This window comes from Carassius auratus, chromosome 44 (genome assembly GCF_003368295.1).
Source record: "Carassius auratus strain Wakin chromosome 44, ASM336829v1, whole genome shotgun sequence".
Classification (NCBI taxonomy): domain Eukaryota; kingdom Metazoa; phylum Chordata; class Actinopteri; order Cypriniformes; family Cyprinidae; genus Carassius; species Carassius auratus.
This window is the reverse complement of record NC_039286.1, coordinates 6,745,204-6,772,830: the sequence shown is the minus strand read 5'-3', so window position 1 is coordinate 6,772,830 and position 27,627 is coordinate 6,745,204. Positions and strand designations below refer to the sequence as shown.

The window sequence follows — 27,627 nt, the reverse complement described above, 5'->3', positions numbered from 1 at the left end:
GCAATGCATGCATTGTGGTTAATGGTTTTAAGTCTCCAGTGTGTTATAAAAGCTACACATTCACAAAGAGATGTCAGCTATCTGAGCTTATTGTGTTTGACCAATAAAAAGCATCCCCAACACTGACACAATGATCGCCATCACATTCTAAAGAACTGACCCAGGACCTGATTCGGAGGTGCTCAGAATTCATTTGGGCTCAATTTCATAATCATTCTTTCCATCAAGTTTGCAAGGGTCCATAACTGCCTATAGTAATAAGAAAGATGGCTCAAGGGATGAACCGCAGCGTTCACTGAAAAATCTATTTATTTTCCAACTGATGTCAGTCATAGCATTTGTTACAGGGATTTCACCTTTTGACTAGAAATAAAGTTTTCTTGGCTCTGAATTTTTTCCTGAGAATGCAAAGCATAATGTATGGCTGCTTGTTCATAAAATGTCTTTTTGATTAACTGCTTTTGTGTTGGATTGTATTTGAAAGGTTTGCTTTTTTTAGGACACATTTTGATTCCAGGACATAAAAGTTGAAACCTCAATGATGTGGAGCAGGTGGCCATGACATGCAATATTTGATATCTCAGGAACTTAGAGACTCACAGCTTTAGTGGATGTCATGTAAGAAACTTTTAATGTGTGTGCTTATCATCACACTTCCTTATTTTCACTCATAATGTGGACAAAATGTCAGTTTTTTTTAATTATGTATTTTTTTACAGTGTCGTTTTCAATTCCATTTACATTCACTTTGATTTTATTTACATTTAGATATTTTTAATACATCATTTATCTAGAGTGACTTATATTGCACACATTTATCAGAAATCAAACCCATGACCTTGGTGTTGCTAGCACCATGCTCTGTACAGGCATCACTCATCTATAGATTAAAGAGTTAAAAGTCAGGGTAACATTTTAGAATAGGGAACCCATATTCACTATTAACTAAGAGTTTTCCCTGAACAAAATCTTAATTTGCTGCTTATTAATAGTTAGTGAGATTGTTGTTAAGTTTAGGTATGGGGTGGATTAAGGGATCTAAAATTTGGTCATGCAGAATAAGGCATTACTATGTGCTTTATTAGTACTAATAATCAGCCATTATGCTAGTAATATGCATGCTAATAAGCAACTAATTAATAGCTTTAATTTGCTCCTTAAAATAAAGTGCTACCAAAGTCAGAGAGATGGAGAGCTCCGGGTGTTTCCTAGAACACCATTTAAAAATGCATTTTCACTGTTTTTTTAGCGATGGGATTGGTATCTGCATATGACTATGCAGGCAGTATTGCTCTACAAATTAGGTATTTTTAATGTCACACATGAACTTAAAGGTTCTTTATTGGCATCTATTGTTCCACAAAGAACCTTTAAATTCTATGGAATCTTTCCATTTGATCATGGAATTCTTTCTTCTAACTAACAAAACTTGTTATATTATGAAATGTTTACTGAAAGGTGCTTTGGAGAACCCAGTGTTTTTTATTTCTAAACCTGTTTGTAGATTCTTTATATTTAATATACTAAGCAATGTTTTATATTTTCTTCTCATCCTGTTAATTTCCACCACATTTCTTCACATCTGTATTAGCATCTTTACCGTGGGGATTGGCATCACTTTTTTTCTTCAAATGGCCTAAGCCCTTTGTTTTTGTAATTATTTTTTAAAATACGTAAACAATGGAAAATCTTTGGATGATGCGACCTACCTAAGTGGTGTTTTCAATTTTATGTGGGTAAGTATGCATCTCTGTTTGATCACACTCACACACGTTAATGCCATGTAAAGGGGGTCCATGTTTTCTTCTTCTTCTGGTGGGAATCAGTGGACACTAACAAAGTGAATTGCAATTGGCAAAAACATGCAAATGAAACAAATTCCTTTAATGAAAACTTTAACCCGGTTATTCTATCAGTAGGGTCAATATCTGGGTGGGGTAATAATGAAACCAAAAACAAAACAATTGAATCATCTTAGTTTCCTGAACTTAGTTTCCTTAGTTCCCTTACTGTGTACAAGTACATGTCAAAATACAGAGAGACTGTGTGAAACTGATTTGTGTGATGACGTACTTTTCCTTGATATTCCATGGATATTCCAAAAAAAAACTATATATATATATATATATATATATATATATATATATATATATATATATATATATATATATATATATATCACAAAAAATCACTTTACACCTGGAACTAAATGAATATTTCCAGTTCAGTTAAATGTTAGCTATAGAATGATACTTTAACATTATCATATTTTAGCCACATATTTTATTGTAAAACAATCCGAGATCATTTGACACTGAACATTATTGTGTGTTACAAAAAGCATATTTCAGAGCATAGAATTTAAAGATGACAAGTTGTGACTTATTGTCTCACTACAATCGGATAGAAGTCACATTATAGCTTTGCTTTATTCCATCTTGTCACACCTAAATTTGGGACCTTTGCACTTATTTGAAATCAAAGAATATGGGGGGAAAAGGGTGTTGTAAGAAACTAAATGAAATTTCTGACCTGTGCATATCGCCATGTTCCCACTTCCCACAGTGCCTCACTTTTTGTTAGGTAACAAGGTGTCAAGCGGCCCTTTGGGTGTGGGGAATGAATGATATGAGTATTATAAATATGTGTCACAGTGTTTGTGTCTGTGGAAAATGAAAGACTTTCATACTGCTCTCCAGATAGGGCGCAGTTAGGGTTTTCAGGTTTTTCGAAACTAAATATTTACCCCTTGAATCTTATGAAGATGTAATGCAAGCTTAAGGGCTTAGGAGGCCATTTATCTAGACTGTTTTCAAGCGGTGACAGTGCAGGTATTTAAGTTAGAAATTATGCTTTCTTAATGATTTTTCGAGTATGTGTGACACTTAAAAGCTTGTTTTTTAGTGGTTAACTTGAATGTGTTGATTGACTTTCCTCTATTTTTCATTTGGCTCCATTCATGTTCTATAGTATGATGATTGTTTGGGTGAACACACAACCTTTCTGTGTTCCTGTTTCAGTGAAACCTAACCTCATAGTTTTCAAAACTTTGCCAGATAATTACTTCCATTTACAACAATCACATTTGACAGAATGACTTGACCAGTTATGTAGTTAAAAAAGCATGCATTGTAGAAATAGCAAAAACACACTGTTGCACAGTGAACAAACGATTTGTAAATTGACATTATTCAAATTATTGGGGTTAGTAAGATATATTTTTTTAAAGAAATTCATATTTTTAGTCAGCAAGGATGCATTAAATAGATCAGAAGTTACACTAAGCACATTTTTAATGTTACAAAAGATGTCTGTTTCAAGTAAATTCTGATCTTTTTAACTTTCTAGGCTGTCCAAACGGCTAGCTTCACCATTAAAGGATTATGATGTTGACAGAACTGAAAAAACCCTGTCCCGTCTTCTGTGGTGTCTGTATTTCTTAATGAAGCACTTACGGCCTACTGATGCAGGGAAGGGATGGGACGGGAAAGGTCTTGTCTTAGAGTTTTATCAGACTCCTTATGTCCATTTTTCATGTGCAAGAGGAAAATAGCATTTACATTTATGTTCTTGGTAGAAAGAGAGGACCTTAGAATTAGTTTTCCCAGTGCATAATCCAAGCTCTGGTTAAACACACTGCTTGTCCTCATGACAATGAAGATGTTCCAAGTAAGTGTCAGCCAAAACATTGTAGGTTCTGGGCTCAGGTCTGTTCGCGCTTTAGTTTTTTTTTTTTTTTTTTTTGCGGGAGGTGAAACTTCCATGGTGGTGCGGGGATGTTGTCCGTTTTGACTGTAGATCTGGTGTATGCTAGCATTCCATGCAGACGTTAGCTGCGACATAAATGCTACCTTCAAATTAAGTTCAGTAATTGAGTTTAAAACTCATTCTATTCATCAATTCTGAATAACACACAATCATGGTGAACAGCATGGGTGTATCAGTTTAGGGTGTTTCATATTGCATGAGTAATATCCACTGAGTATGTGTGACCTGAAGTCATTGTACTCAACCACGTGTGTGATCTCACACACTCAAGTTTTGATCTGATATTGAAAATGTTGTACAAGCAGTTTTCAAATACTAGGAAAAAGTCATTCAGCATGAAGTCATGACCCACGCTTGTATAAGATGACAAGCAGTGATCCAGGAACAGAAAAATCCACCTTGACAAATGGCATCATGTTTGGAGTAGTAAATAAACCGAGTGCAAAAATTGCATGAAATTAGCAGAGTAAGAAGATAGCCAGGATTCAGAAGACGTCAAATTTGCATATGATCTCAGCTGATTTCACCCAGGATAACCACAGAAAAGGTCTTCAGTTCAACATTTGGAGACAAATGTGTGTCAACCCGTATTCCAGAGCCATTTAAATGTGTTGCTACTCTCCCATCTGTCCTCACAGAGAAACAAATTTTCATGGTGGTGAAATGGAAAAGTGACAGATCTCCATCCCCAACTGCAGAGTATCGTATAATGAGATCTAAGTGCTCTGATTAGCGGGTAAGGTGGGAAAGCCAATGCATGGAACTGCCTCAAGCCACAGAAGACAGTACAGTATGTCTCTTTAATTACACAGTGAACATTCTTTGACGATGACTGCAGGAGTGTGGGAAGAGAGATGGCGAGATGGTTTTAACATGGGGCATCACCTTTCACTGCAGGCTTGGTTTGTAATAGAATTTTGGCAATGTAGTTTAGTGGTTGGCACACGTGTTCCAAACACTTTTAGTTTTGGTACTTATGTGGGAAATGCAGGTTTGAATCCAGCCTGTGTTGTCCTGATGGTGTTCATCTCACTTGTCCTGCCATATCTGTAGTTTTATTGTTAATAAGTTGGGTAAAAAAATAAATAGTAGTCCTGTATTTAGATTATTTCTGATTCTGATGGCACCTGCAATTTATGGGGAAAACAGCAACAGCTGGTTGGCAAACCTTTAACTCCAATCATTATTTTCCAGTAAAAAAAATTAATAAAAATAAATAAAATAAAATACAAAACACAATTGTGACCACTTTTTTACAGCAGCAGAACTTAATTCCCTGTTGCAGGCTGTAAGGAACTTTGAAATAACTGAAATCATTTGGCGAAGTGATATGGATATGTAATGTGTCCTGACTGGAACTTTAGCCGTGCGTTTCTCTCAAAATAATTGCACACATTTGTCAACCATTCAGATCCAAGCATTCAGCAGTATAATAATAGTTTAAATCGCAGTGTAAGAATGACAGTATGACCTTCGCTTCTCCTCTAATAACTTTACTTTAGAGGAAAATACATTGATCTCTTATTTTCCCTCCATTTCACTCTTCTTTCTTTCCCAGTTCATGTCACTGTAGCGTGCAGGTTCTGTTGAGGAATGGGAAATGCATGTTGACCTGAGTCCGATGAGGTATGGATCCAGATTCTTTGTAAACACCCTTATGAGGGGCAGCTCCTCCCATGGCCTGGAGAGATAAGAGACCAACAGCAGCAAACACTTGTTTTAGAACAGCCTTGATCAGAGAGATTACGAGCACTAACGGAGCTGAGAACTTAAACATTCTGGCTTTGAATGTGCAAATTTCTCAGACATAATACATCAGCGAGCACCTGGGATGAAGCTTACACACACAGCACACAACAAGACAGATCTCCTGTTCAAGTATGTTTTTTGAGGAAATGTCATGCTTTATTGCTGCAGCGAAGATGGAAATCCTAATCTAATCATTCGTTTGTACAATGTCAGTAAACTACCCATTAGCATTCCCATTTATGCCCACGGCATGCAGTCCCAGAAGTACATGGAGTAGATGCAGTTCTATGCTCACTCAGAAACATTTATATGCCCCTTTACTAACTACTGTATATTGTCTGAACAGTTCACCAAATATCTACAAATTCTAATGCTGTTTAATCACCCTCATATCATTCAAAACCTGAATTTATTTTTCTTTATGGCAAAGGTAAGAGTGGAGAGCTCTGGACGTGATATGCAGGGGACGAAATTTTTTTGTCAAAGGATTCTTAATTCTTATAATCATTTATTTATCTTTGAAACTCCTTACACCAAAAAGGGCAAAAAGACTGTTGTTAGATGAATGTTACTTGCAAAACATTTTATTTAGTTGCAGCTATAGATAACTATTTTTAAATATCTTAAATTTGTGTAAAACTGAGCAGAAATTGCATTATCTTGATGAATATAAATGGAAACAAAGTTAAATAATTATGTCTAATTGACTGAATAAATATGCAAATATTTTCACAATCCAACTTATTTCTAAAACAACACTGAGTTTGTACTGTAGTCAGTATAGGTTTTATGAGTTACGAGTTTGCAACTGTGAAAATCAAGCAAATTATGTTTTTAGTGGGAATTAAATCTGTTAAAGGGGTTGCAGTATACCATGAAAAAAGGCAGACATATGTACATTACAATAAAGTTCCTGATCTATTAGAGTAATATCATGAATAATTTTATATATATTGATAGGATGGAAGCTTTGTAGAGAGGCTGCTAAAACCATATTTACTTTAAGAAGGTAGGAAATGCTCATAAAAAAAAGAAAAAAAAAGTAAAAAATTAAATCTGACATTATTTCAATAATATGCTATTATGTTAAATCATTGCACTTAGAAAAAATGCTATTGTTGGTGATGCCTTTGCTTGCATCTGGCTCTGTGTGAGATCAGCACATCTGTGCACTGAAATCAAGATTATAAACATATATGTGCTGTATAACCTTCAAAAGACAGACACAAGAGTGCACGTTCTGTAAACTTGACATGAACTTTAGCATCAGTAAAGAAGACAGAAGTTTGCTTTGACATACCTAGAATTCAATATGCTCTGTTGGTTTTGCCGTAGAGAACCGGTTTGAGATGAGCTGTCCACGGCAGGAGTTTGAGCCTAATAGCTGCTGGTGTCATTCTTCCAACAGTCTACAGTTCATGACATCTTCCTGGTCACCATGTGCCACACTGGGCTGTTTAAAGAATCAATCAAACCATCTGTCCTAAAGAATTAGACTAAGGTGCAAGAATGCAGACTAAACATGTCTTTCTCTTCGCTTTTCTTTCTCTTTCAGACTCATGGACATGTCATGAGTGCTATACACTCTTTTTCTCTTTTTCTTTTCTTTTATCCCTTTTGCAGTTCTATTAGTTTCCCTGTGCATCCACTTAAAGCACATTTACAGCCACTTGTGTTTCTTTGAACTTCATTGGATTTGTGAAGGAAGGTGGTTGCATAGTCACCTCAAAACATTCTAAATTTGCACTAGCCATTCAAATGACTCTTTCAGTTGGATGTGTTGAGCTCGACGGGCTCGATATGCTATCAAATGAGATGTCCAGAGCCTTTAGTGTGACAAATTTGAATGAGGCTGTTTTCCCCCTTGGGAAATGGATGAACAGAGAGGCCTCGGTTATGAATGGGATGAACGGTCCAATGAAGTGGGAAGAATGCGGCTGTGTGACATATTAGTGCTTGGTAATTATCCACTGAAATGGATGAATAAGTCCGCTGGCATTGGTTCAACTCCATCATCGACAGAAAAGCCCCCTGTGAGTAAATGTTTTGCCAGACTCTAGCAGCAGGAGAATAATTGAGACAATGAAGAGCTCATCACATTCAAATTGCTATTGTTATCTTTGGCATTTTTTTGTTCCAGATTCTTTATGCCTTTGTGCTGGAGTCGTCTGCAAGCTGCAGATTATTTAGTAAAACTGCTACACCGCACATTCATTGCATTAAGTACTCATTTGTTTTCTTGGACATAGATGATTTCTACCATTTGAAACATCTTCAGCAATAAAAGCTGGAAGAGCAATATTATTTATACAGTATTTGTGTCAAAAGTATGATGGTACTCTGTGGTCTGTGATGAAAAAGTTGGGAGTCTAGACAGTTAAAACCGGCAGCATGAATAAGATGTTTGTTTTCTCGCAGCATGTTCTGTGTTTACATTCCAGCGAAGACTTTGGTGTGTAGATTACACAAATCAATTATGACGCGTAAATATCCACGGTTTCTGCATTTCCCCGAAATCTTGACTAAATGCCAAAACACATAGTGTTCATTAAGTTGGTCTTTGAAGTTCTGACCTACTACACTGTAAACATAATGTAGAGGCTCTGATTCAGTGGGAAACTAAAGCTTGAGTTGCTGGTCTTCTAAATCATTGGTTTTCACTCTGACTTTGTTTCAGTATTTTAATGTTAAGGATTTTAAATAGAACAGCAAGTGGTGACAAAAATGCCCTTAAAGTCAAACACTGAACATGTTGATATTGCCATGAATGCCAAAGACCCAATTATATGCAGATATTAAAATAAACCAAATAAACATGTATTTATAGCAAAATATTTACATTTGTTCAGACACATGGCTTCTGATGTCAACAACTAAAGGAAACTTTTTCTCTTCTCATGAATGTATCTATATGTATTTATGTTCATTTTGCATTGTTTTTCCCCACTGTTCATGACAAAAATACCATCGGCCCATTTTCGGGCCACAACCTACCAGAGAAATTTTCTATGTTTGATAATTTTCGGAATATCGGACTAGTTATCATTCTAGTCCGATATTCATATACCGTTTTTTTGCCTATATGGTGTTAAGACAGATGCCTATATTTCAGATATGTGGTGTGGCGTCAGATTTCAGAGAAATGTTTACTCATGCTTTAAAAGCTAAGACTGCTCAGAGTTATTCTGGGCTTGTTATCTTGGGGCGCCTTCATCCAAGTTATAAACCATGAGGAGGAGGGCTGTTATGAGGATTAATGCACTGAGTCATTGTCTCATAGACAGTGTACTAAGAACCATTCAGTCTTTATCTGTCAGCCAAGTAGCCATAGTAGGGGGTGAAAAAAAAAACGGAGGGGGGGGGGTCTTTAATTGGAACTTGACCTTTGACCTCCTGTCTGCAAGCGCAGTACACTTCGAACTGTTGGGTTTTGGTTTGAGACCGGCTCTTTGTTTTATCTCACAATAGTTAGTTGGATTCTGGGTTGAGAAAGCCGGTTCAAGGTCAGTGTAAAAAGGATGCCTGTTCCAACATAGTGCTGTCTCCTCTGATGATGCATCTCCTCCATCAGGCCAATGCTGGAAATCAGTTTTGTTTTTATGATAACAAGAGGGAGATGCTGTGAACTGCAGTTTTTAACAGGAGCAGAGTTTCACAATGTCACATTCCATGTGTTGTTTCACACATTTTTGTGGAGGCTGAAAAAGCAGTTACTTATATTCTTCTTTGGTGACTAGTATTTATGTATTTCTATCTATCTATCTATCTATCTATCTATCTATCTATCTATCTATCTATCTATCTATCTATCTATCTATCTATCTATCTATCTATCTATCTATCTATCTATCTATCTATCTATCTATCTATATATCTATCTATCTATCTATCTATCTTTCTATCTGTGACGAGTGGGGCGGGGCCGAGGGACGTGGAAACGAGGAGTGAGGCCGGTGGAAAATGATTGGGAAATCAGCGACACCTGCGACCCACCGCCGGTCTCGAGTCCCACGTAGGAGATGGAAGGATATAAAACTGGAGCGATGACAGTGAAGGACGAGAGAGGACCAGGCCTGGGCTTTAATTTATGTTTGCTTTTTATTTGCGCACATCAGTTGTCCGTGAGGGGCTGATGCACTGTTTTGTGTTTATTTTGTGATTATTAAAGTTTCATTTTGATTGTGCGCCGGTTCCCGCCTCCTTCTTCCCGTAGTTATGGAGATTTTATTATTACACTATCTATCTATCTATCTATCTATCTATCTATCTATCTATCTATCTATCTATCTATCTATCTATCTATCTATAATTTTTATGAAAATCTGACTATTTTCGATAAAACACAAAATTTAGCAAATTAAACATTTTAAAGTTTAGTAAATCTTCATGGATGATGTCAAGTTATAAAAAACTACTATAAAAGCACCGTAAAAGACAATTCATGAGACCCATGCACTGTATTCTAAATCTTCTTTAGGCCATATATTACTTTTATATGAAAATCTGTTGTTTTATTCTCGCAAAATAGCTTGACAGCCATTATCATCTATCACTTTTATTTTAAGGCAAAGTGCATCATGGACTTTCTGCTGAACATCTCTTTTTGTCTTCCACAGCATGAAGAAGTTCAGATGGATAGGTATGAAGACGAGAACAAGTACATTATGCCGGAATTGTAACTTTTGTGTGAACAAATGTACAGTATATAGTGCATTTCATCAGGTGGGTGTGTCCGTGTGTGCACATTACTGAAGGTTCAGTATACTGGAGACAGGGCTTCTACACAAACATAGTGTCAGAAAGCTTGTAAAATGATCCTTAAGCACTGAGAACATCCTCTTCACTGGGGTCCTGCTACGCTTCACTTTCCTTTTCACTCTCTCTCTCTCTCTCTCTCTCTCTCTCTCTCTCTCTCACACACTCACACACACACGTACTCACACGCATTCCTCTCCAGTCACTGCGAGGGGCCGGCTCAGAGCATGCTAGAAGCCCAGAGGAAAGTCATTCAGTCATACACAGAGGAAACATAGAGAGAGAAAGACAGAGAGAGTGCCAGGGCAGATCTGACAGCACTCCAGACAACATCTTCATGGACGCAGTCTTGCTTTCCTCATAACTGCACAGCTGCATTTCACATGCACTTCCAGACACAGTTTCTCAAGACTTCAGTTTTTCCCCAGAAGACCAACTTGATATAAAGACAGGAAGAGTATTGTAAGTGGATGACAGGATCAATGATGACCTCCAGGCAACAGTCCAGTCCGGATGTGATCAGCACGTGCCCCAGGTCATCCATACATCTCTGCTCATACTGATTCCACCTGACTTTGGACTAAAGGAACCGACAGCACCCTCAAACGAATTTTGATTTTCATGACCTCACCCTCCCCTCCAGCTCCTGCCATGTTGTGGGGTTGGTTTGTGTGCCGTTGCTTGTCCCTGGTCGCGCTGCTGGTGGTAGCAGTCTGTGGAGGGGCTGAGCAAAGAAGAGGAGCAGAAGAAGGACTCAGAAGCTCAACGGCAAAAGCCAACAGCAGCAGCGGTCGGAAATATCACCGGCTCCAACACGGACAGTGTAGCTACACTTTTATCCTTCCGGAGGGTGATGGAGGCTCTTGTCGAGAGTTTAAAGCGGGCACGCCGAACAATGCCAACACACTTCAACGGGACGCACCTCAACCTGAAGCGGACTTCTCCAACCAGAAGATGCAGCAGCTGGAGCACGTCATGGAGAACTATACACAGTGGTTACAAAAGGTAAGTTCTTTTAGGTTGCACAATGGAAGATTGCACAGTTATCACAATTTCTGTATACACAATTATGAGGGGAGTGAATGCACAGCTGTTCTTCAGTAGAGCAGCGGAGAGGAGAGATAACAATGTTTTTAAAGTTTGGTGCGTGAAACCTAAAAATTGGATGTGTATGTCACAATAGTTTATGGGTCTAAAGCCGACAGGGATCAGCACTGTTCTTGACACGGAGCACTTCGGCTGTTCGGTTGTCATCTAAAACTGTTAAGACAACAGAGAAACTTCTCAGATGTGTTTTTTTTTTTTTTTTTTTTCTGAACTGCGTTCTCGGTCTGATGTTCAGATGCCAGATTGTAAAGTACGTGTTATACAATAACAGACCTGTCTTATTAAAAGCATTACCTTGGCCACTTTAGCAATCAGAAACGTGATTTACATCAACACAGATTGCTCTGTTCAGCCGCGGTCCACTCGCACCGCACAACGTAACCACCTGGCAGGACAGTCTCGCTCGAGTAGCGTCTGGCTGATTTTGCAGATGTTCAGGTGGACTCCACACGTCGGGCTGATACCGGGTTGTCAGTCACCCAGATGTTAGTTGGGCGCGCTGTCTCTTTAATGACAGGAAGTCAGACAGACCCCCGGGAGTACTTGAATAAAGAGCGAGGAGGATCTATCCTTCTATTATTGGCTTTAACTGTCCTGGCAGATATCAGCATGGCTTTCCAATGGTTTCTAAAAGCATAAGCTTGTGCATCACTCCGTATACAAGCTGCTATGCATGATTGAGAGTTTTTTTTTTTTGTCAAAAAAAAGTTTGGCAAAATTAATGGGAATTATTTTCACACAATTTATTTTTTGTTTTATTTGATTAAAACATAATATTTGCTAAATGTCCAAAATTCTAACAGCCGATAAATATGGCAGGGGTTTCAATTAATTAATTTATTAAAACAATTATTAAATATTTATATGAGTAAGACATGAAAAGCATAAAAGGATAAAAAGAGAATCATTTTTACTTAGTGGTCTCTGACATTTGGACCTCATAGATAAATACATGATTTTGTAATTTTATTCTTTTATACAGTGTCTATAGAAAGCAATGTTATGATCATTTAAATGACTGCAATTAAATTTTTATTTAGCTATTATTATAATTATACTTCAGTTAAAATGGTTCTACTGTACTGGTCAGTCACCAAGTAAATAATGATAATTTTTTTTCAAACATAAACATCTACTGAAACAACCAAAGGGTACTTAGCATCGAAAACTAATCTAACACTGACTTTGTCACTTTCATTAAACAAACAAACCATATCTATCAAAAACACACTCTTATTTATCGTTATTGTGATCCTGGTGAATAGACTGAGATTAGTCATTTGAATTTTTCTGTTTATTTTCCTAAAACATGATCTGACATATAGAACATATATATATGACCTAGCATACATTATATGATGGATTAAATGATGAAAATATCCTTTAGATTTATCAAACTCTCAAGCTTTCTTTCTTTCTTTCTTTATTGCTTTCTATTTTTTCAAGTACAATGTACACTAATGTAAACTTGTTGGTTCCACAGTGTAACCTGTTTCATGCTTGGTTGAATAGACGTGATGACTCAGTGTATTGCAATGTTTTTTTTTTTCTTTATTTTATAATAAATACGGTAATAAAAATTGTGTTTTTGAGTAAAAGTCACGGCTTCAACTTGCACAACTTTCTAAATAATCTTAAGACTTCCTTCCAGTCGATCAAATCCCACGTGCTTTTCTCTGCATTTCCATTCTCATCCTCATTTTACAACACTTTTCAGCTTAATTATTTTGATGGATATAAAACAGCTACAGATTATTATTTGTAGACACTCGTATGATCAGTTTTTATAGGGAACTTTTTTTTGTTTGGCTCCATTTTAGACAAATTTGTTTGAAATAATATTATGGTGCAATAGTAAAAAAAATTAAAAAAAAAGAATGAAAAAAAAAATAAATAAAAGCCTTTTTACCAGGACATGCATACTATCAAAATACGTAAGTTTCAGTATTCAGGCAGGGCATGCAGTCTGAATTCTATACCAGTTAGTAAGTGACTTATCATAAAATATAACCATATCTGCTAACATTGGTATTTATTTTCAACACACTGATAGTCAGACTGAGACTTTAAACAAGAAAATGTGCACCTTACTTCAGTTAGATGATGTTAATAGATCTTGACAGGGAAATGTTGTCTTGTTCAGTAGCTCTTCTTAAAGAATTAAGTCATATTCTTTATATTTTAAATGCACAAGACAGCTTGTTTTAGAGGAATGAGCTATGATGCAAAGGCCTAATTCAGGCTAATTGTGTTAAAGGCACATGAGGATGCAGTTAACATATTTCATTGGATAGCAGATGAAGTCTCCTGCGATGGCCTATCTGTCTTAATCAAGTGAGCCGTGACTGTGGAGTAATTCTTAATACCACTCAAGCCGTAAGCTGATGAAAGACTGCAGATAGTGTCTGGTCTGTTCTTGGAGGTGCAGAGGGGGCTGTGTGTGGTCGATATACGTTCACTGAGGAATTCTGCTGTGCTGGGGGAAGAGCGTATCCCGATAACATTCTTGTCCAGTCAAAGGTGGCTTCTGTTTGTCCAAAGATTATCCCAGAAGCAGACATGGTCCAAAGAGGGAGACTTTTGTGGACTGACTGTGATCTTTTATCATTTGTTGCAGGAAACGGACCACTTGTGGATGTAGCTAGCTAACCTCTGCTAATCTCAAATGCTTAAACTATCAGCTGTTTAATGAAGGGATGCATTTAAACATGAGAGTAGGGGGCGGGGGCTATAAATGTCATAAAGTCTGATTGTGTCTATAGCTGAAGGAATCCAGTCTGTCAGAAGGGTTAATTAAAATTTCAAGGTCCATTTAAAGGTTAATCCTGTCGCTCAAGAGGGTTTCCTTCATGAAGGGTATTCATGAAGACTGTGGACCCTCACTCGGCCACACAGCAAGTCTAAAAAGCCAAAGCAGGCCTGAGCTATTTTAGGGGTGACTTCCTTTGTATCAGAGTTTGTTTTGCTGATAGAAGCAGCCAAGAGCAACAAGCTGGATGAAACGGTCTAAACGTTCAGAGAGATGTTACTGCTCCAAATGTAATACTTGAAAGAGGTGAAAGCAAAACTGGTGCAAATAAATATAAAAAACAATACACTGCTGTCACCATTTCTTAAGAAAATACAAAATTATTTGAGAAGTAAAGCCAGCGCTGTTATTTTTCAGTTATTTGTCATGCTGCATTTTCAAAGTAATTTTCCCCAACTGCATTTCATCAGTGTTGTTAGGCTAACTCAGCCATGTCTGTTTGATAAAGGGCAGAGAAAGCCCCCTGAAATCTATACCCTAAACCCAAATGAATTGGCCACTTAATGTCTTCCTAATTTTGTAAATGGACCTAACCCTCTGCTCCCTCATTGTAGGCCCCTTAATGTCTATATGAGGTCAAATTTCCTTTAATAAATCTCCCTCTGGTGAACACTCACTTTAGTATTAATGTGAATTTAATTGTCATTTTATTTATGTTAGGTGTTTTGGGATTTTGGTTTTCCATAAATGGCCTCAGACTAAAAGTGAATGTGTCCTGAATAAAAATGAGAATATTTTGGCATTAGTGTTGCCAAAGATTATTTTCTTTGGAAAATGGTGCTACTGTTGGCATTAAAAATACCCTATTTCTGTATGCATGTATGTATGTATGTAGACATTTTTGTTAAAATCATTTAGGACAAGAAATAGACATGGACACTTTTTGAATATGAAATATCTATATATGTCCACTTATGTTTTACTCTGTCGTTCATAACAACCAGAACTGTGTGACATGAGAAAAGTTCTCAGTAGGATGTGATTTCCTGCATGACCCATTATGTGCTACTTCTGAGTGTGGTCCCATTGCAGCTGTCCTAATGATGTTGCTTTAGGAATGACTGTCTTCATTGGTCTCTGTTAGCCTGAGGTCTCATGACCAATATTTTAGCTTATCTGGTGTTTAAACATATCAACTTTTCCATGAAATCAATTGAAAACATCAGATCAGTGGATGAAAGAGAGCTATGGATGACTCTTGGGCCAAACAGCAAAATTGTTGAACAAAGAGAGGCAGATAAGTAATGAGCAATAATGTGACCCTCCCTTTGGGAAAAGGAAAGATGACTGAGTCAAGAAAGAACAGGAAATCAAATGTGTGTGTGTGTAATTGTGTGGGACAGAGTGTTTGGATGAATTATATTTTCTCTTATCATTCTCACATTAAGGTTTTTGTAACACAGGTCTTGCTTCTTATTAGACACATCCCTGCCAGAACTCAGGGAGTAGTTTTTTTTCATCAGTTTTCTTTGCCTTTTATATAAATATATGTTCTGCACAATGGGGTGAAAGCACACATCAAGTTAACTGACGCCAATGTTACATTGTGATCTCCATTAAAATATAAATTGGTCTGTAAGCTTAACCTATGGTTTCAACTGGTCTTAAACTGTCACAGCTTACAAATGATGGTGCAAGACAGCTTGACTCGTTTTCAGACCTTTGGAGTTTTTAAAGGCATAGTTCACCCAAAAATGAAATTCTGTCATTATTTGCTTATGGTCTAAACCTGTGTGAAGGAGAATTTAACTAGTAGTTCTTTTACGTCTAATTAGTCCATGAGAACATACTTTCAAGCTTAAAAGTTTAATAAAAAAGATGTGATTCATCTGACTTTTTTGCAGAGTGCCAGGTGTTCTGAAGTCATATGAAAGCGTTATGTGATAAAAGACTAACATTTAAGCTATAATTCACAACTCAAACTGCCATGTTTGTTCGTGTGCACTGTTAACCACTGCGACTGAATCTTTTAGTCGAAATTAAAGATTGAATCAGTCCAACTCATAAATGAATCATTCAAATCTGTTTTGTGAAATGAAAAAGTCATAAAAGTATCCAAGAGTCACAGTCATTTCTACATCTATAATTAGATTGTAAATAAGAGATAATATTACCTTAAATTTCAGTTTGTTCCTAAAAAAAAAGGTATCAAATGGCTTCATAAGAACCAAGATATAGAGCATAAGTTGTATGGACCACATCACTGATGCTTCAGTGGCACATTTACTGTATGTCCGTTTTGAAACTTGAAAAGTTCACTTGTTTAGTGCATGAAAAAAGCAACCAGCTGAATTCATTAAATTTCTCCTTTTGTGTTCCATAAAAGAAAGAAAGTCATGAGACATGACGGTGATTAACCGATAGCAGAATTGTTATTTTTGTTTGAACTAATCCATTAAAACATTCTGTGATACTTTTGCAGAGAAGCAGCATGTTTGCAGCTGTTTTCCATTAGAAGAGACTTTGTCGTCATATCCTGATTTTCAATAACTGTTTTCTTAAGTTTTAACGGAGGCACAAGAAACAATTGCGCGCTTTATACCTGAGCTGCATGTGGTTGGATATTATGTCTGCGTTGCGGTTTAGCGGTTTTTGGCCACAAACGATGTGACACCCATAGCCCCACACATCCCCCGCCCCTACACCCCTCTGGGGTTCGTCTGAACCTTGGCCAGCATCATGTTTGCCTTGTCTGGGCCCTCGTCCAGGCTTCTCACATTCCACCTCGTAGAGGCGATGTGGCTGTCAGGAAGGGCTGCATATAATTGCTGTAGACGGTGATATAAGCCCCTCACCTCCTACCTCACGCTCATCAATCTGAAAGCAACCTGAACCAGTGGTTAATAGTAGCGGGTCAAAGATCGTTCCACATTATGCCATCAGAGGAGGAAATCGGCTGCTGCTTCGGTAAGTAGCAACTGTGTGTAATTTACATTCAATTACCCTTGTGATGGAGGCACTTTAAAATATTAACTACACAGGTAAGGTCTTGACTCCGTCACAGTTAAAGTTCAAAGTGTATTTTAATTGCCTCTTGGGACGAAATCAATATTAATGGCGATTTCTGCATCAAATAGAATTGCAAAGGTTATGATTTTCTTTTAAACAGGTTTTCCAAAAACTGCTGCAGCAAAATCTTTCTCTAATTCAACATTGGTTGAAGAGATATCTCCAAGGTATTTGATTGGCTATCATCAGTGGGTCGAGGATTGGCTGGTTAGCTTTGTAACCAGGGGCGGCAGTGGCTCAGTGGTTCATGTAGGTTGTCTATAAACCGGAAGGTTGGTGGTTCAATCCCTGGCTCCACCTGACCAAGTGCCGAGGTGTCCTTGAGCAAGACACCTAAGAGCAAAACATTTTCTCTTTTTTCAGTTAATCTTTGGCTGGCAGGCTAACAGTATAGTCTACCCTTTTAGTATGTTATTTTTTTTTATTTTATGTTTGTAATAATATAGATGGCCTATAATGCTACAAAAGATTTCTATTTCAAATAAAATATCTTCTTTTGAACTTTCTATACACCAAAGATTCCCGAATAAATAAAAAGAAGAATAAGAAAAAAGAAGAAAAATCTGAATATTAGAATGATTTCAGAGGGATCATGTGACACTGAAGACTTAAGGCCCCGTCCACACGGAGACGCGTTTCTGTGAATACGCACAAATTTTTATCGGATAGGGGTTTTGTCCACACGGATCCGGCGTTTTCTCAAGGTGAAACTGCTATTTTTTGAAACCAGGTCCCAGAGTGGATAAATTTGAAAACGCCGTCTTTGTGTTTTCGTCTGGACGGCTAATCCGTATATTTTCTGAAACGATGACGTCATCAGCCCACGTCTCCCCCCTAGTCAGACAGCTCTACGTCACTTAACAGCAACAAAAACATGAACAAACACTGAACGATTGTCTTAATAAATGTATTGTTCCATGTTCGTTTGTGTACCACGCGCAAGGTTTACGAGCATAGTCCAAGTCTTCTTCTCTGTTTTTAGTGTATCTCTGTGGTAGAATTACAGTGCCACATACTGGTCTGGCATGTATACTACATCATTTTGTGGTTTCGTGTGGATGCGGATATTTCTTGAGACGAGGAAAAAAAAGATCGGATTGGGGTAAGCTCCGTCTCCGTGTGGACGGGGCCTTAAGTAATGGCTGCTGAAAATTTTAATATGTCATCACAATAAATTACATTTTAAAATCTATTTAATTATAAAATAGTTATTTTACGTGGTAATAATATTTAACTATTATTACTGTTCATGATGATGATAATAATAATAATAACATCTTACTGACCTCAAAGATTTGAACGGAAGTGTTAAATAATGTTAAATGACTATCTTTACTGACAGCCATTCAAAAGTACCCATGTAGCTGTAGAACCAACGCTATATCACGACCAATTTGTACATATTTTACGAGGTGGCTAATTCATACGAATTCATACTACCTCACTCGTACGATTTTGTACGATTTGTCTAGGCCCCAGTGATGGGTGGGTTTAGGGGCGGGGCTAGGTGTAGGTCATTTGTACAAATTCATACGAATTGTGCAACTTGTAAAATATGTACGATTTAGCACAAATCTTTTTAATTTGTAAGAATGAGGTCATACAAATTCATACGAATTAGCCGCATCTTAATATGTACAAATTGTCATGAGATCATGCTGGTAGAATAAAAAATCGGGAGGGCTCTTAACTGTGTGAAATACTGTAGATGGCAGCATCCAGGTTAGATGCTTGCCGAACTGCAGGTCATTTAATGCTAACACATAGACTTTTTGGCTTAACATCTGCAGTTTCTTTTCATTGATAGATTCCTTGGATACCTATTTCATTGGTATCGATCAGTTAGTAGGGGAAATACATCAAAAATAAAAAATAAAATAAAAATAAAGTCTAGTCAAGCCATTTCATGAGGTCTGCAATTCAACATAATATAAAATTAAAAGCACAGAGTTCAAATAAAGGAATATTAAAATAATAGATGTCAGCCAGGTCTGCAATTCAACATAATATAAAACTAAAAGCACAGAGTTCAGATAAAGGAATATTAAAAGCATAGATGTCAACCATCGGGCATTGGCAGGAAGCCAGTTGTTCCGCACTCCTCTTAAAATGCTGAGAGAATTCATGAGGAGAGTGCATTACTGAGTGAGAAGTGTTTGTGAATGGCTCTCTGGCTTGTGTCTATAAGATTGGTCTTTTGCTTACAGTATGAGTGATTTGACACCCATGTGTCATGTTCCTGTGCTCATTTGAGAGGTGGAATACATGCAACATGCACACAGCCACACTAATAGCTGTGTAACAGCTTGCCGGCTTGCGTGGATAGATCTGGTTTAATCGTTTTCTCTTATCCGAGTTTTTAATGGTCTGACTTTTACTCCCCCACACTTTCCTCCAGGCACAACTTCTCCTTTAATTTTTGCAGTGTTGAAGAGTGTGACAACACTTTGCCACAAGTGAGGCAGCAAGTCCCCATCGGTGCCGGGCTGCCCATATAGATTTCGTAAAGGATGTTAGAGCCTGTCATCTCTGGTCTTTCTATGTATGCAATGTATAGTATAAGCATGCACAGTTTTATGCACTTTTTCAGTAATGGGAAAAGGAGGGGAAATATTGGTATGTAACACTGCTTGTTGTTTTGAGTTCTTCACAAGCTGTCTGTGTAATTTGCCACTAGGACAGTTCTGTGTGTTTTGGAAATTTTTATTTATTTTATTTTATTTTGTTTAAGTTCCAGGACAGACATGGCATGGCAACAATGATGCATGCCTTACCCTTGGCCTCTGTTTGGGATAATGCAATCAGTACCCCATGGTCAAATTTTGATGTGAGAAACTGCTGTTCTGGCTGAGATGTGTCCAGACTACATGCAGATGGGCCTAGCAGGATCAAAGCTTGTAGCTGTAATTGCTTCATATAATTAGTTGATATCACTGTAACTGCGATTGACTAGAGGTTGATTTAAAAGCCTCCTGAAAGCCCGGATTATTTATGATGTTTTTTTTCAAATGCACCACATTCTAAATTTGATATAGGCATGGACATCACTGAAAGGAAATTATTCTTTGGGAAGGTTCTCCTCAAAATAAATTCTGGAATAGGCACTTCTCTCCAAACATTTTTGAAATAATGTTCCTCAATGTCCCTGTGTTATTCCATACTGGGTTGAACGTTTCCAAGGGGATTTACCAGGCCATTGAAAGTCACATTCCTCCTGTGATCCATCATGGTACAGAAGTTCCCATGATCAGTTCTCATTTTTGGAAACCTGAAGTTTGCTCCAGGGCTGGTATAGGGCAAATCACTGGTTTCCAGTATGGTTTGTTTGTTGTTTCCTTAGTTTTTTCGATAGTCGGGTAAATGCTGACATTTCCTCTCCCATATGTCCAGATACACATAATTAATCAGGGTAATTCAAGGAAATCACAGTAATTTGAAGAACCAACTAGGGCAAAAGGAAACATGAGTGGGGTCTTGTAATTTGACCATTTAAGCAAATATACAGTCATACACCATCTCATTTGGAAAATATCTCTCCAATGTCAACGTGATTTCACATGAAAAATGCAGGGAGAACATAAATCCAGTTAATGCTGTATGGATTTCCCTTTACAGTATGTGTATCTGCAAACTGATAAAGAGATTTGACTTTTTGAAAGCTGTTACAGGGTTATCAGAGTTTACGCTTATGGGCCTTTTGACCTTGTGGACTACTTTAAAACATTATTCTTGCAGTCACTACTTTATTTAAATAGTCTAGAAACAATATCTATGACTTGTTTAGTTAATTTATTTTTTATTTATTTACAGCAACTGAACCTACGTTTTTAAACTGAAAATTGTATATATAAATTATAAACACACACACCCGTTTACTTAGCCATCTAAATGGGGACATTACATAGGCATAATGGTTTTTATACTGTAAAATCTGTTTGTGCCCCACACCAACCCTACACCTAACCCTACTCCTTACAGGAAACTTTCTGCATTTGTACTAATAAATAAAAAAAAAAAACCTTTTTTACTTTATTTTTAAAGCAGTTTTACTTTTGAGGACATCCCCAAAGGGTTTTTTGTTTTGGAGATTTTGTTAGGTTTAGCTCACTTTTGGGTACAAATTTAGTTTGTACAAAAAGTAGGTACACACACTCATATCACAAATAATAAATGTGAAATTTATAATATTTTTATAAAATTCATTAACTAAATATTGAAAAAAATTCTGTATGTTGAATTGTGTATGTTCAATTTGTGCACAGTATGACAAATTTTCATAATTCTGAATTTAAAGTAATTTCATGGAAGAACACCACGGAAAACATTCTGTAACACTTTAAGAGCATGTCTGGGGAAATACTGGGTTGTTTTATTTAGCTCAACTATTGTTTAAAAATTACTATATTACTGGTTTAAAATGTGCTGGAAGATGAACATTTAAAAATGAGAACATCCATGGAAAAAAAAAATTAAATTAAAAATTTTAAGACAAATTTAATTTATTAGGGTGAATACAGTTTACACTCTAAAAAATGCTGGATTGTTTCAGCCCAACTGTGGGTCAAATATGGACTAACCCAACTATTGGTTTGCATATTTTTATAATTTTTTACCGAGAGTTATCTATAATACTTTTTCAGTGTGCTGATTCTCATTTCATTGTGTCACCAATATCTAAGCCGATGAACTGCGAACCTCAGACTGCTGCCTTGCGTTTCACTCGTTACCAAAAAATGTCATGGCTGACTGCATAACCTGCCCATAAACAAACAATACTGAGATTAGCAAACATATTTGAAATCAAAATAAATAATATTCAGCATTATAATTAATAAAATGTATATTTTAAATCATGCACAATGACACATGCTGATGTATTAAGCTGACTGGATTCTTGTCCCTATATGTTATGTTGTACAAAATAATATGATTTACAGCACCGTAAAGACTTTATACATTAATTAATACATATAGAAACCTTTATTTCACTTAAGAAATGCACCAGGTCAGGGGATCTCACTCCTGAAGAGGATGCAAAAAGCCAGCAGCTTAAAGCAGGGGTGGACTTAAACTATAAGTGAGGTAAGCAGCCACTATGGGTTGCAGTCAATCAGGGGGCTACACCTTATATTGATGAAACATATTTGGCAAATATCCCAGTGTGTATTTGTGTTCTGGAGAGTGTCAAATTTTCACTCACTGCTTAAAACGCTGAGTTTCTGTGAAGTGCTGAGTTCTGCAAGCTCACAAATTCTCTCATCATAACAAAATGCAGTGAGTGTAGCGGTGTCATTGTGCGGTGCAGACAGCTTCATTAATTAATGGAGCACTGTGAGAGCACAATGAACTGAAGTGCTTTTAGACAACTGACTGCCTCAGAATGGATATATTAACCTCAGCGAAGAAACTATCATGTTTCGTGTCATGATTTTATTCAAAATGACTACTTTTCCTATGCTCACCAGTGTGGACACTCATACCAATGCACAAATGTGAAGACAAATGTGATAGATTTTCACTATACCATATGCCTTAAGAACTCTTGGAATACGGAAAGAGTTGCATGGGATAATTTACATATTATAAATACATATTAATCCTTTTTGTGAAAAGATTGAAGAAGGTTACAATTAATTTAATTATTATAAAAAAGAATAATAATTATAATGTCTTCTTTTGTGATCAAAAAAAAGTGAGAAACTTCAGTGAACGAGAAAAATGAGTCAGTGGCTTACGTGGACGAGACAGATTTGTTCACCTAAAAGATTTGTTCAAAAAGAACGATTCGTTCACGAACGACACATCACTAGTGTGGTGTGTTTGAGCGCAGCTTTTTGGTCTGACACTGCTGATGCAAGGCGACAACACTGTCAGCTTTTTATTAGTCGCAGCTAGTTCATTGAAGACGGCTTGGTGTGTCCCGGCCTCAAGTCCACCCCTGGGTTGAAATAACCTCACACTGGGTTGTTTCATTGGAGGAAGGGAGAGGGGTGTTTAGTTTCAGCTGTCAGCGAGATTGACCCAGTCACTAACTCAGTGCACAAAATCTACCCATCTCTAGAGAAAAACAACCCAACATATGATGCAGTTGGGTAGAAAAAAATAACCCAGCATTTTTTAGAGTGAACAAATGTAAAAAAGAAAAAAAAAAATTATAATAAAAAATAGAAACATATATTTTTTTAAATATAAAAATATAGTGTTATTGCTATAATAATAATCATTTTAATAATAATAGCAATAATATCAACCCTTGACTTTATTGCATTAGCAGTCTATTGATAATAATAACAAGCACTTGTCCCCTTCATGCTACCAAAATCAAAAAAGACAAAAGCAAACATTTCTCTTGGAAGCTGTCTTCTCATCTCTCACTGAGTCAAAGCAAACAGCCTATCCATCTTCTTTCTGTCCCGCACGTAACTTCATGTTCTTAAGGCAGGATATCGAAAGTTAATTCCTTTTTGCTTTTGTTAACTTCCATTGACGTCTTTGCTTTATTGGGCTTGGTGCACCACATCAGCGCTCTCATCAGATGGGCTCTTGTTCTATGTTTGTGGTATTCATAGAACAGAACGTATCAATTACTATGGCCTTTGGTGTCTGGGCAGATGAAAATGAATGAGTTGAAAGAACAGAGTGCTCATGCTTTCCAAAAGGTGATCAATGATTAAGATATTATGGATGAGTGGCTTCAGTGTTTATAGTTGAGTCTTTTTGTTAGTAGGAGATCTATTCTCCATACAAAACCTCATTTAGCAACGACTTTGTGGAGATATAGTTACCATCCCTCTTGGCATCATTGTTTGTTCATGCTGTGTTTTGGCAAGCAATGTAATCTTGAATATATTCATTCATTTTAATGCATTAGCATTGGATGAACTCTTTTTTTTTACTTTTTGTATCGGTGTATTAATAGTTTATTAAAAGTAATAAAATATATGAATAAGTTGTGTATAAATGCACAAACTCGTACAAACACATTTAGTTTATTTATTTAAAAGTTATTGTGCAAATGTTATTGTTCTGACATATTGCACGACAAAGGTAGGAAAAGGTTTGTTAAGACACTGAGACACTTAGTCATATTTTCCTAAACCTCATTTTGTTTCCGTAAAGTGTGGTTTGGATATATATATATAAAAATTTCCTCTTTATTTCAAGTCATGTGTTTAGATTATGATGGCTGCTGTGACCACCAGTGTTGATTTTGTTTTGATATTGTGTTTCTGTGCATCCAATTAGCATATACATTTACTTCTCGTTGAATTTTACTTAAATATTTTGCAGTCCAATACCCTCCACAGACTTTACCCTAACCTCTGCATTGTTTTAAAAGAATCATATTGTGTTTTAGATTTCTATCTAAAGTTTCAAACCACATCTGACACAGAAATTAGTAGCCTACTTACGTAACAATCAAAGGTTACCACATTAAAATGAGAGCTTTTTTTTATTGGAATTGAAATATCAAGACTGGCTGGAGTCCTGTAACGAGGGACCCAAATATACCCCAAATGTCTCAGGGATTTGTAATACAAAACAACTCCAGCTGGGAATATGCCAGTTCTCAAAACGTTATGTTTTACTGCCGCTGACAAACTGAAATTACAACATGGCTGACAGTTCCACGACGCCCAGGCACTGCTTTATATTGTTTTGGAGATGGTTGGTTTAGATTTACATTGCGTATATAAACTGTAGCCTTCGAAGTATGAAGATAAATATAATTTAGTAAAATGATTACAGTTGAAACTGTGGCAAATTGGTTGGTTTGTTTTCATTGGTTGATGGTAGTCACACTTTCCGAGGATGAATCAAGCTTAGAATAATTCCCTAGCTATGCAAACTGTCCATCTTCACAGCTCCATATAAAGGGTTGATGTTGTTGTGAACTTATGACTTTCTTTTTTTCCGTGAACATGGGTTGGGAAATTGCCTGTCAGACTCCAAAAACATAAACAAATGCACCTTAAAAACATTAAGTGGCTAAGTGGTCCATGAGACTCATATCATATTTCATGTCAACTTCAGTTCATTTATCTTTGTGTGAGACACCAAAATGCATTTTTTGTTTTTATTTTTATTCTAACTAGTTGTTCACTAAAAATGTGGCTTGATATCTATGGTCCTATTCTTGTACATAAAAAAAAAACATCAGCTTGAACATTCTGCTAAACATTTGCTTTTGTGTTGAATGGAAGAAAGTAAGTCATTTGGGTTAGAAACAACATAAAGTAAATCCAGGAAAGAAAAAAAAGTTTATTAGAAAGTCTCTTACTCTTACCAAAGCTGTCTTTGTTTGTAATATTGTGAAATATTGATTATATTTATATAAAATAGTTTTCTGTTTAAATGTATAATAAAATGTGATTTTTTTTTTCAGGTGCTGGCAAAGCTGAATTTTCAGCAATCAGCTGTCTTCAGTGTCACAAAATCTTTCAGAAATCATTATTTTTTTTGTGGAAACTGATTTTAGGATTCTTTGATGAATAGAAAGTAAAAAACAAAAATAAAACAAAACAAATATTTAACAATTAGATCACTTTTTTGTGATCCTTGCTGAGAAAAAACATTTGAACAGTAGTATACACAGTATCTTCATTTTTACCGTAAGTCTCTTCTAACTCTTTGAGCTTTAGGAGATTATATTAAATTGCAAGGAGCAAGAATGTGGCTTTCACATTGCAAGAGAGAACAGGCTATATATTTATCTGTGAATGTTTCACATGGTGTGCTTGAGTGTGTGTGTTTGTGTGTGTGGGAGAGAGAGAGAGACAGTATGTTCCTTGAAGGAGAGTTTGTGATTGAATGAACGTCTGTAAACTAACCCTGGGGACTAAGGTTGTAAAGGTTAACTGTGAGCTCGGCTTTAGCTATTACATCACAACATCTGCCTAACACTCCAACTGCATTATATAACTTGCTGCTACACAAGATCATATAGACCCTCCGCAAAACAAAGCTGGTGTATAGGTGACTGCTGAGTAAATTCCAGCTTTGCAATAACTTGGTCTTAAATCACAATCTGAGTGTGCTGCTAACCTAATTACAGATGCAGTAGTAATGGATGCTAATTTACAGAAGCAGCAATTATTCTTCCCAGTAGCTACAAGCATCAGAGGGTCTTGCTGTACCACTCCGAACAAGACAGAAGAAATAAACCAGGTTTAGCCCAGGGTTCCCCTGTGAGACCTCACTTGACCAGGTTGAGCTTAACCCCAAGTGCTGTGATACATCACACCACTTTACCTTGTACTAACAATGCAATATATATTGGCGCCATATGAGCTAGCGGACAACATTACATTTTTTGTACATTTATCGGCCAAAATTGAATATTTAATTGTGCATGCTCATTTCCAATGTTGTTATATTTAAAATAACCTTTCCATCACCTAACTCTCATTTATACTGTACATTGTGAAATATTGTGATGTGAAATATTAAATGGCACAACTGTTTTTAGCATTAATCATAATGATAAATGTTTCTATGGCCCCAAATCAGTATGTTAGAATGATTTAAGAAGGATCATGTGACACAAATTCAGCTTTGCCATAACAGGAATAAATTGTGTGTGTGTGTGTGTGTGTGGGTGTGCGCGTGTGTGTGTGTGTGTGTGTGTGTGTGTGTGTGTGTGTATATATACATATATATGATTATATGGTAATGTTGTTTTAAAGCCTCAGTCCTCTCTGTGTTGTTGAATGTTTTACAGAGAAAAACTCATTTCGACAGAAATTTTTCTACAAATGTATTGTCTTTCAAGATACTTGAGTCTACAATTTATCATTTCTGTTGCATTAAACATAGATATTATTGCAGTTTATTGTTTATTTAAACAGATTGTTTTAGCATTAACAGTCTCAAAGCATTGCCTTGACCCCTCATAAACTTCCATAAAGCATTTTGGACAGAAACAGGGTTGATCGTGCCACTACAGCTGTAAGAGAGCAGATGTTGGCGTCATGGCACCAGCCGTAGTCATTATCACTGACCTCAGTGTTCATCATGTGACCCGACCTGTAATTTACAGACCCCTAAATGTTTACAGTCCTGTGTCAGCTAGCAGTTGAGATATATTCTGTTCTGTTGGGTGATTTTCTTCAGCACACAGATGGGTGATTTAGTAGCTCTTTAAGCAAGTCGGGTGTTATGGCTCTCTAAAACCTCTAATTCACCTCCAAAGATTGAATTATGTGTATTTTTTATGATTCTAAGAAGGAATGTTTCCTTTTTTCTGAAGGACTTTGTGAAACCCATTTTCTTTTTATTTATTTTTTTTATTTTGATTTTGCAGGGATATTAAATATTAAAATATGATATTAAATATAACAATCATCCAAAATAGTTTAACCCTCTATGGTTATGGTACATGTTAACTGGATATTTTTTTTCTATATATAGACTGTATATATATACATTTC

The 27,627-nt window shown here is 36.5% G+C and overlaps 1 protein-coding gene across 1 annotated transcript in view; it reads left to right on the top strand.

Annotated features, from left to right (window-relative positions):
• Nucleotides 1-10,468: 10,468 nt before the first annotated feature.
• The window catches only part of LOC113062298 (angiopoietin-1-like), a 47,364-nt gene continuing 30,205 nt past the window's right edge, over nucleotides 10,469-27,627 (top strand). The window contains exon 1 of the mRNA XM_026232047.1: nucleotides 10,469-11,277. Within this exon, the coding sequence (XP_026087832.1) occupies nucleotides 10,894-11,277 (384 nt within the window). The 5' untranslated portion in view covers nucleotides 10,469-10,893. The remainder of the gene's footprint in view (nucleotides 11,278-27,627) is intronic.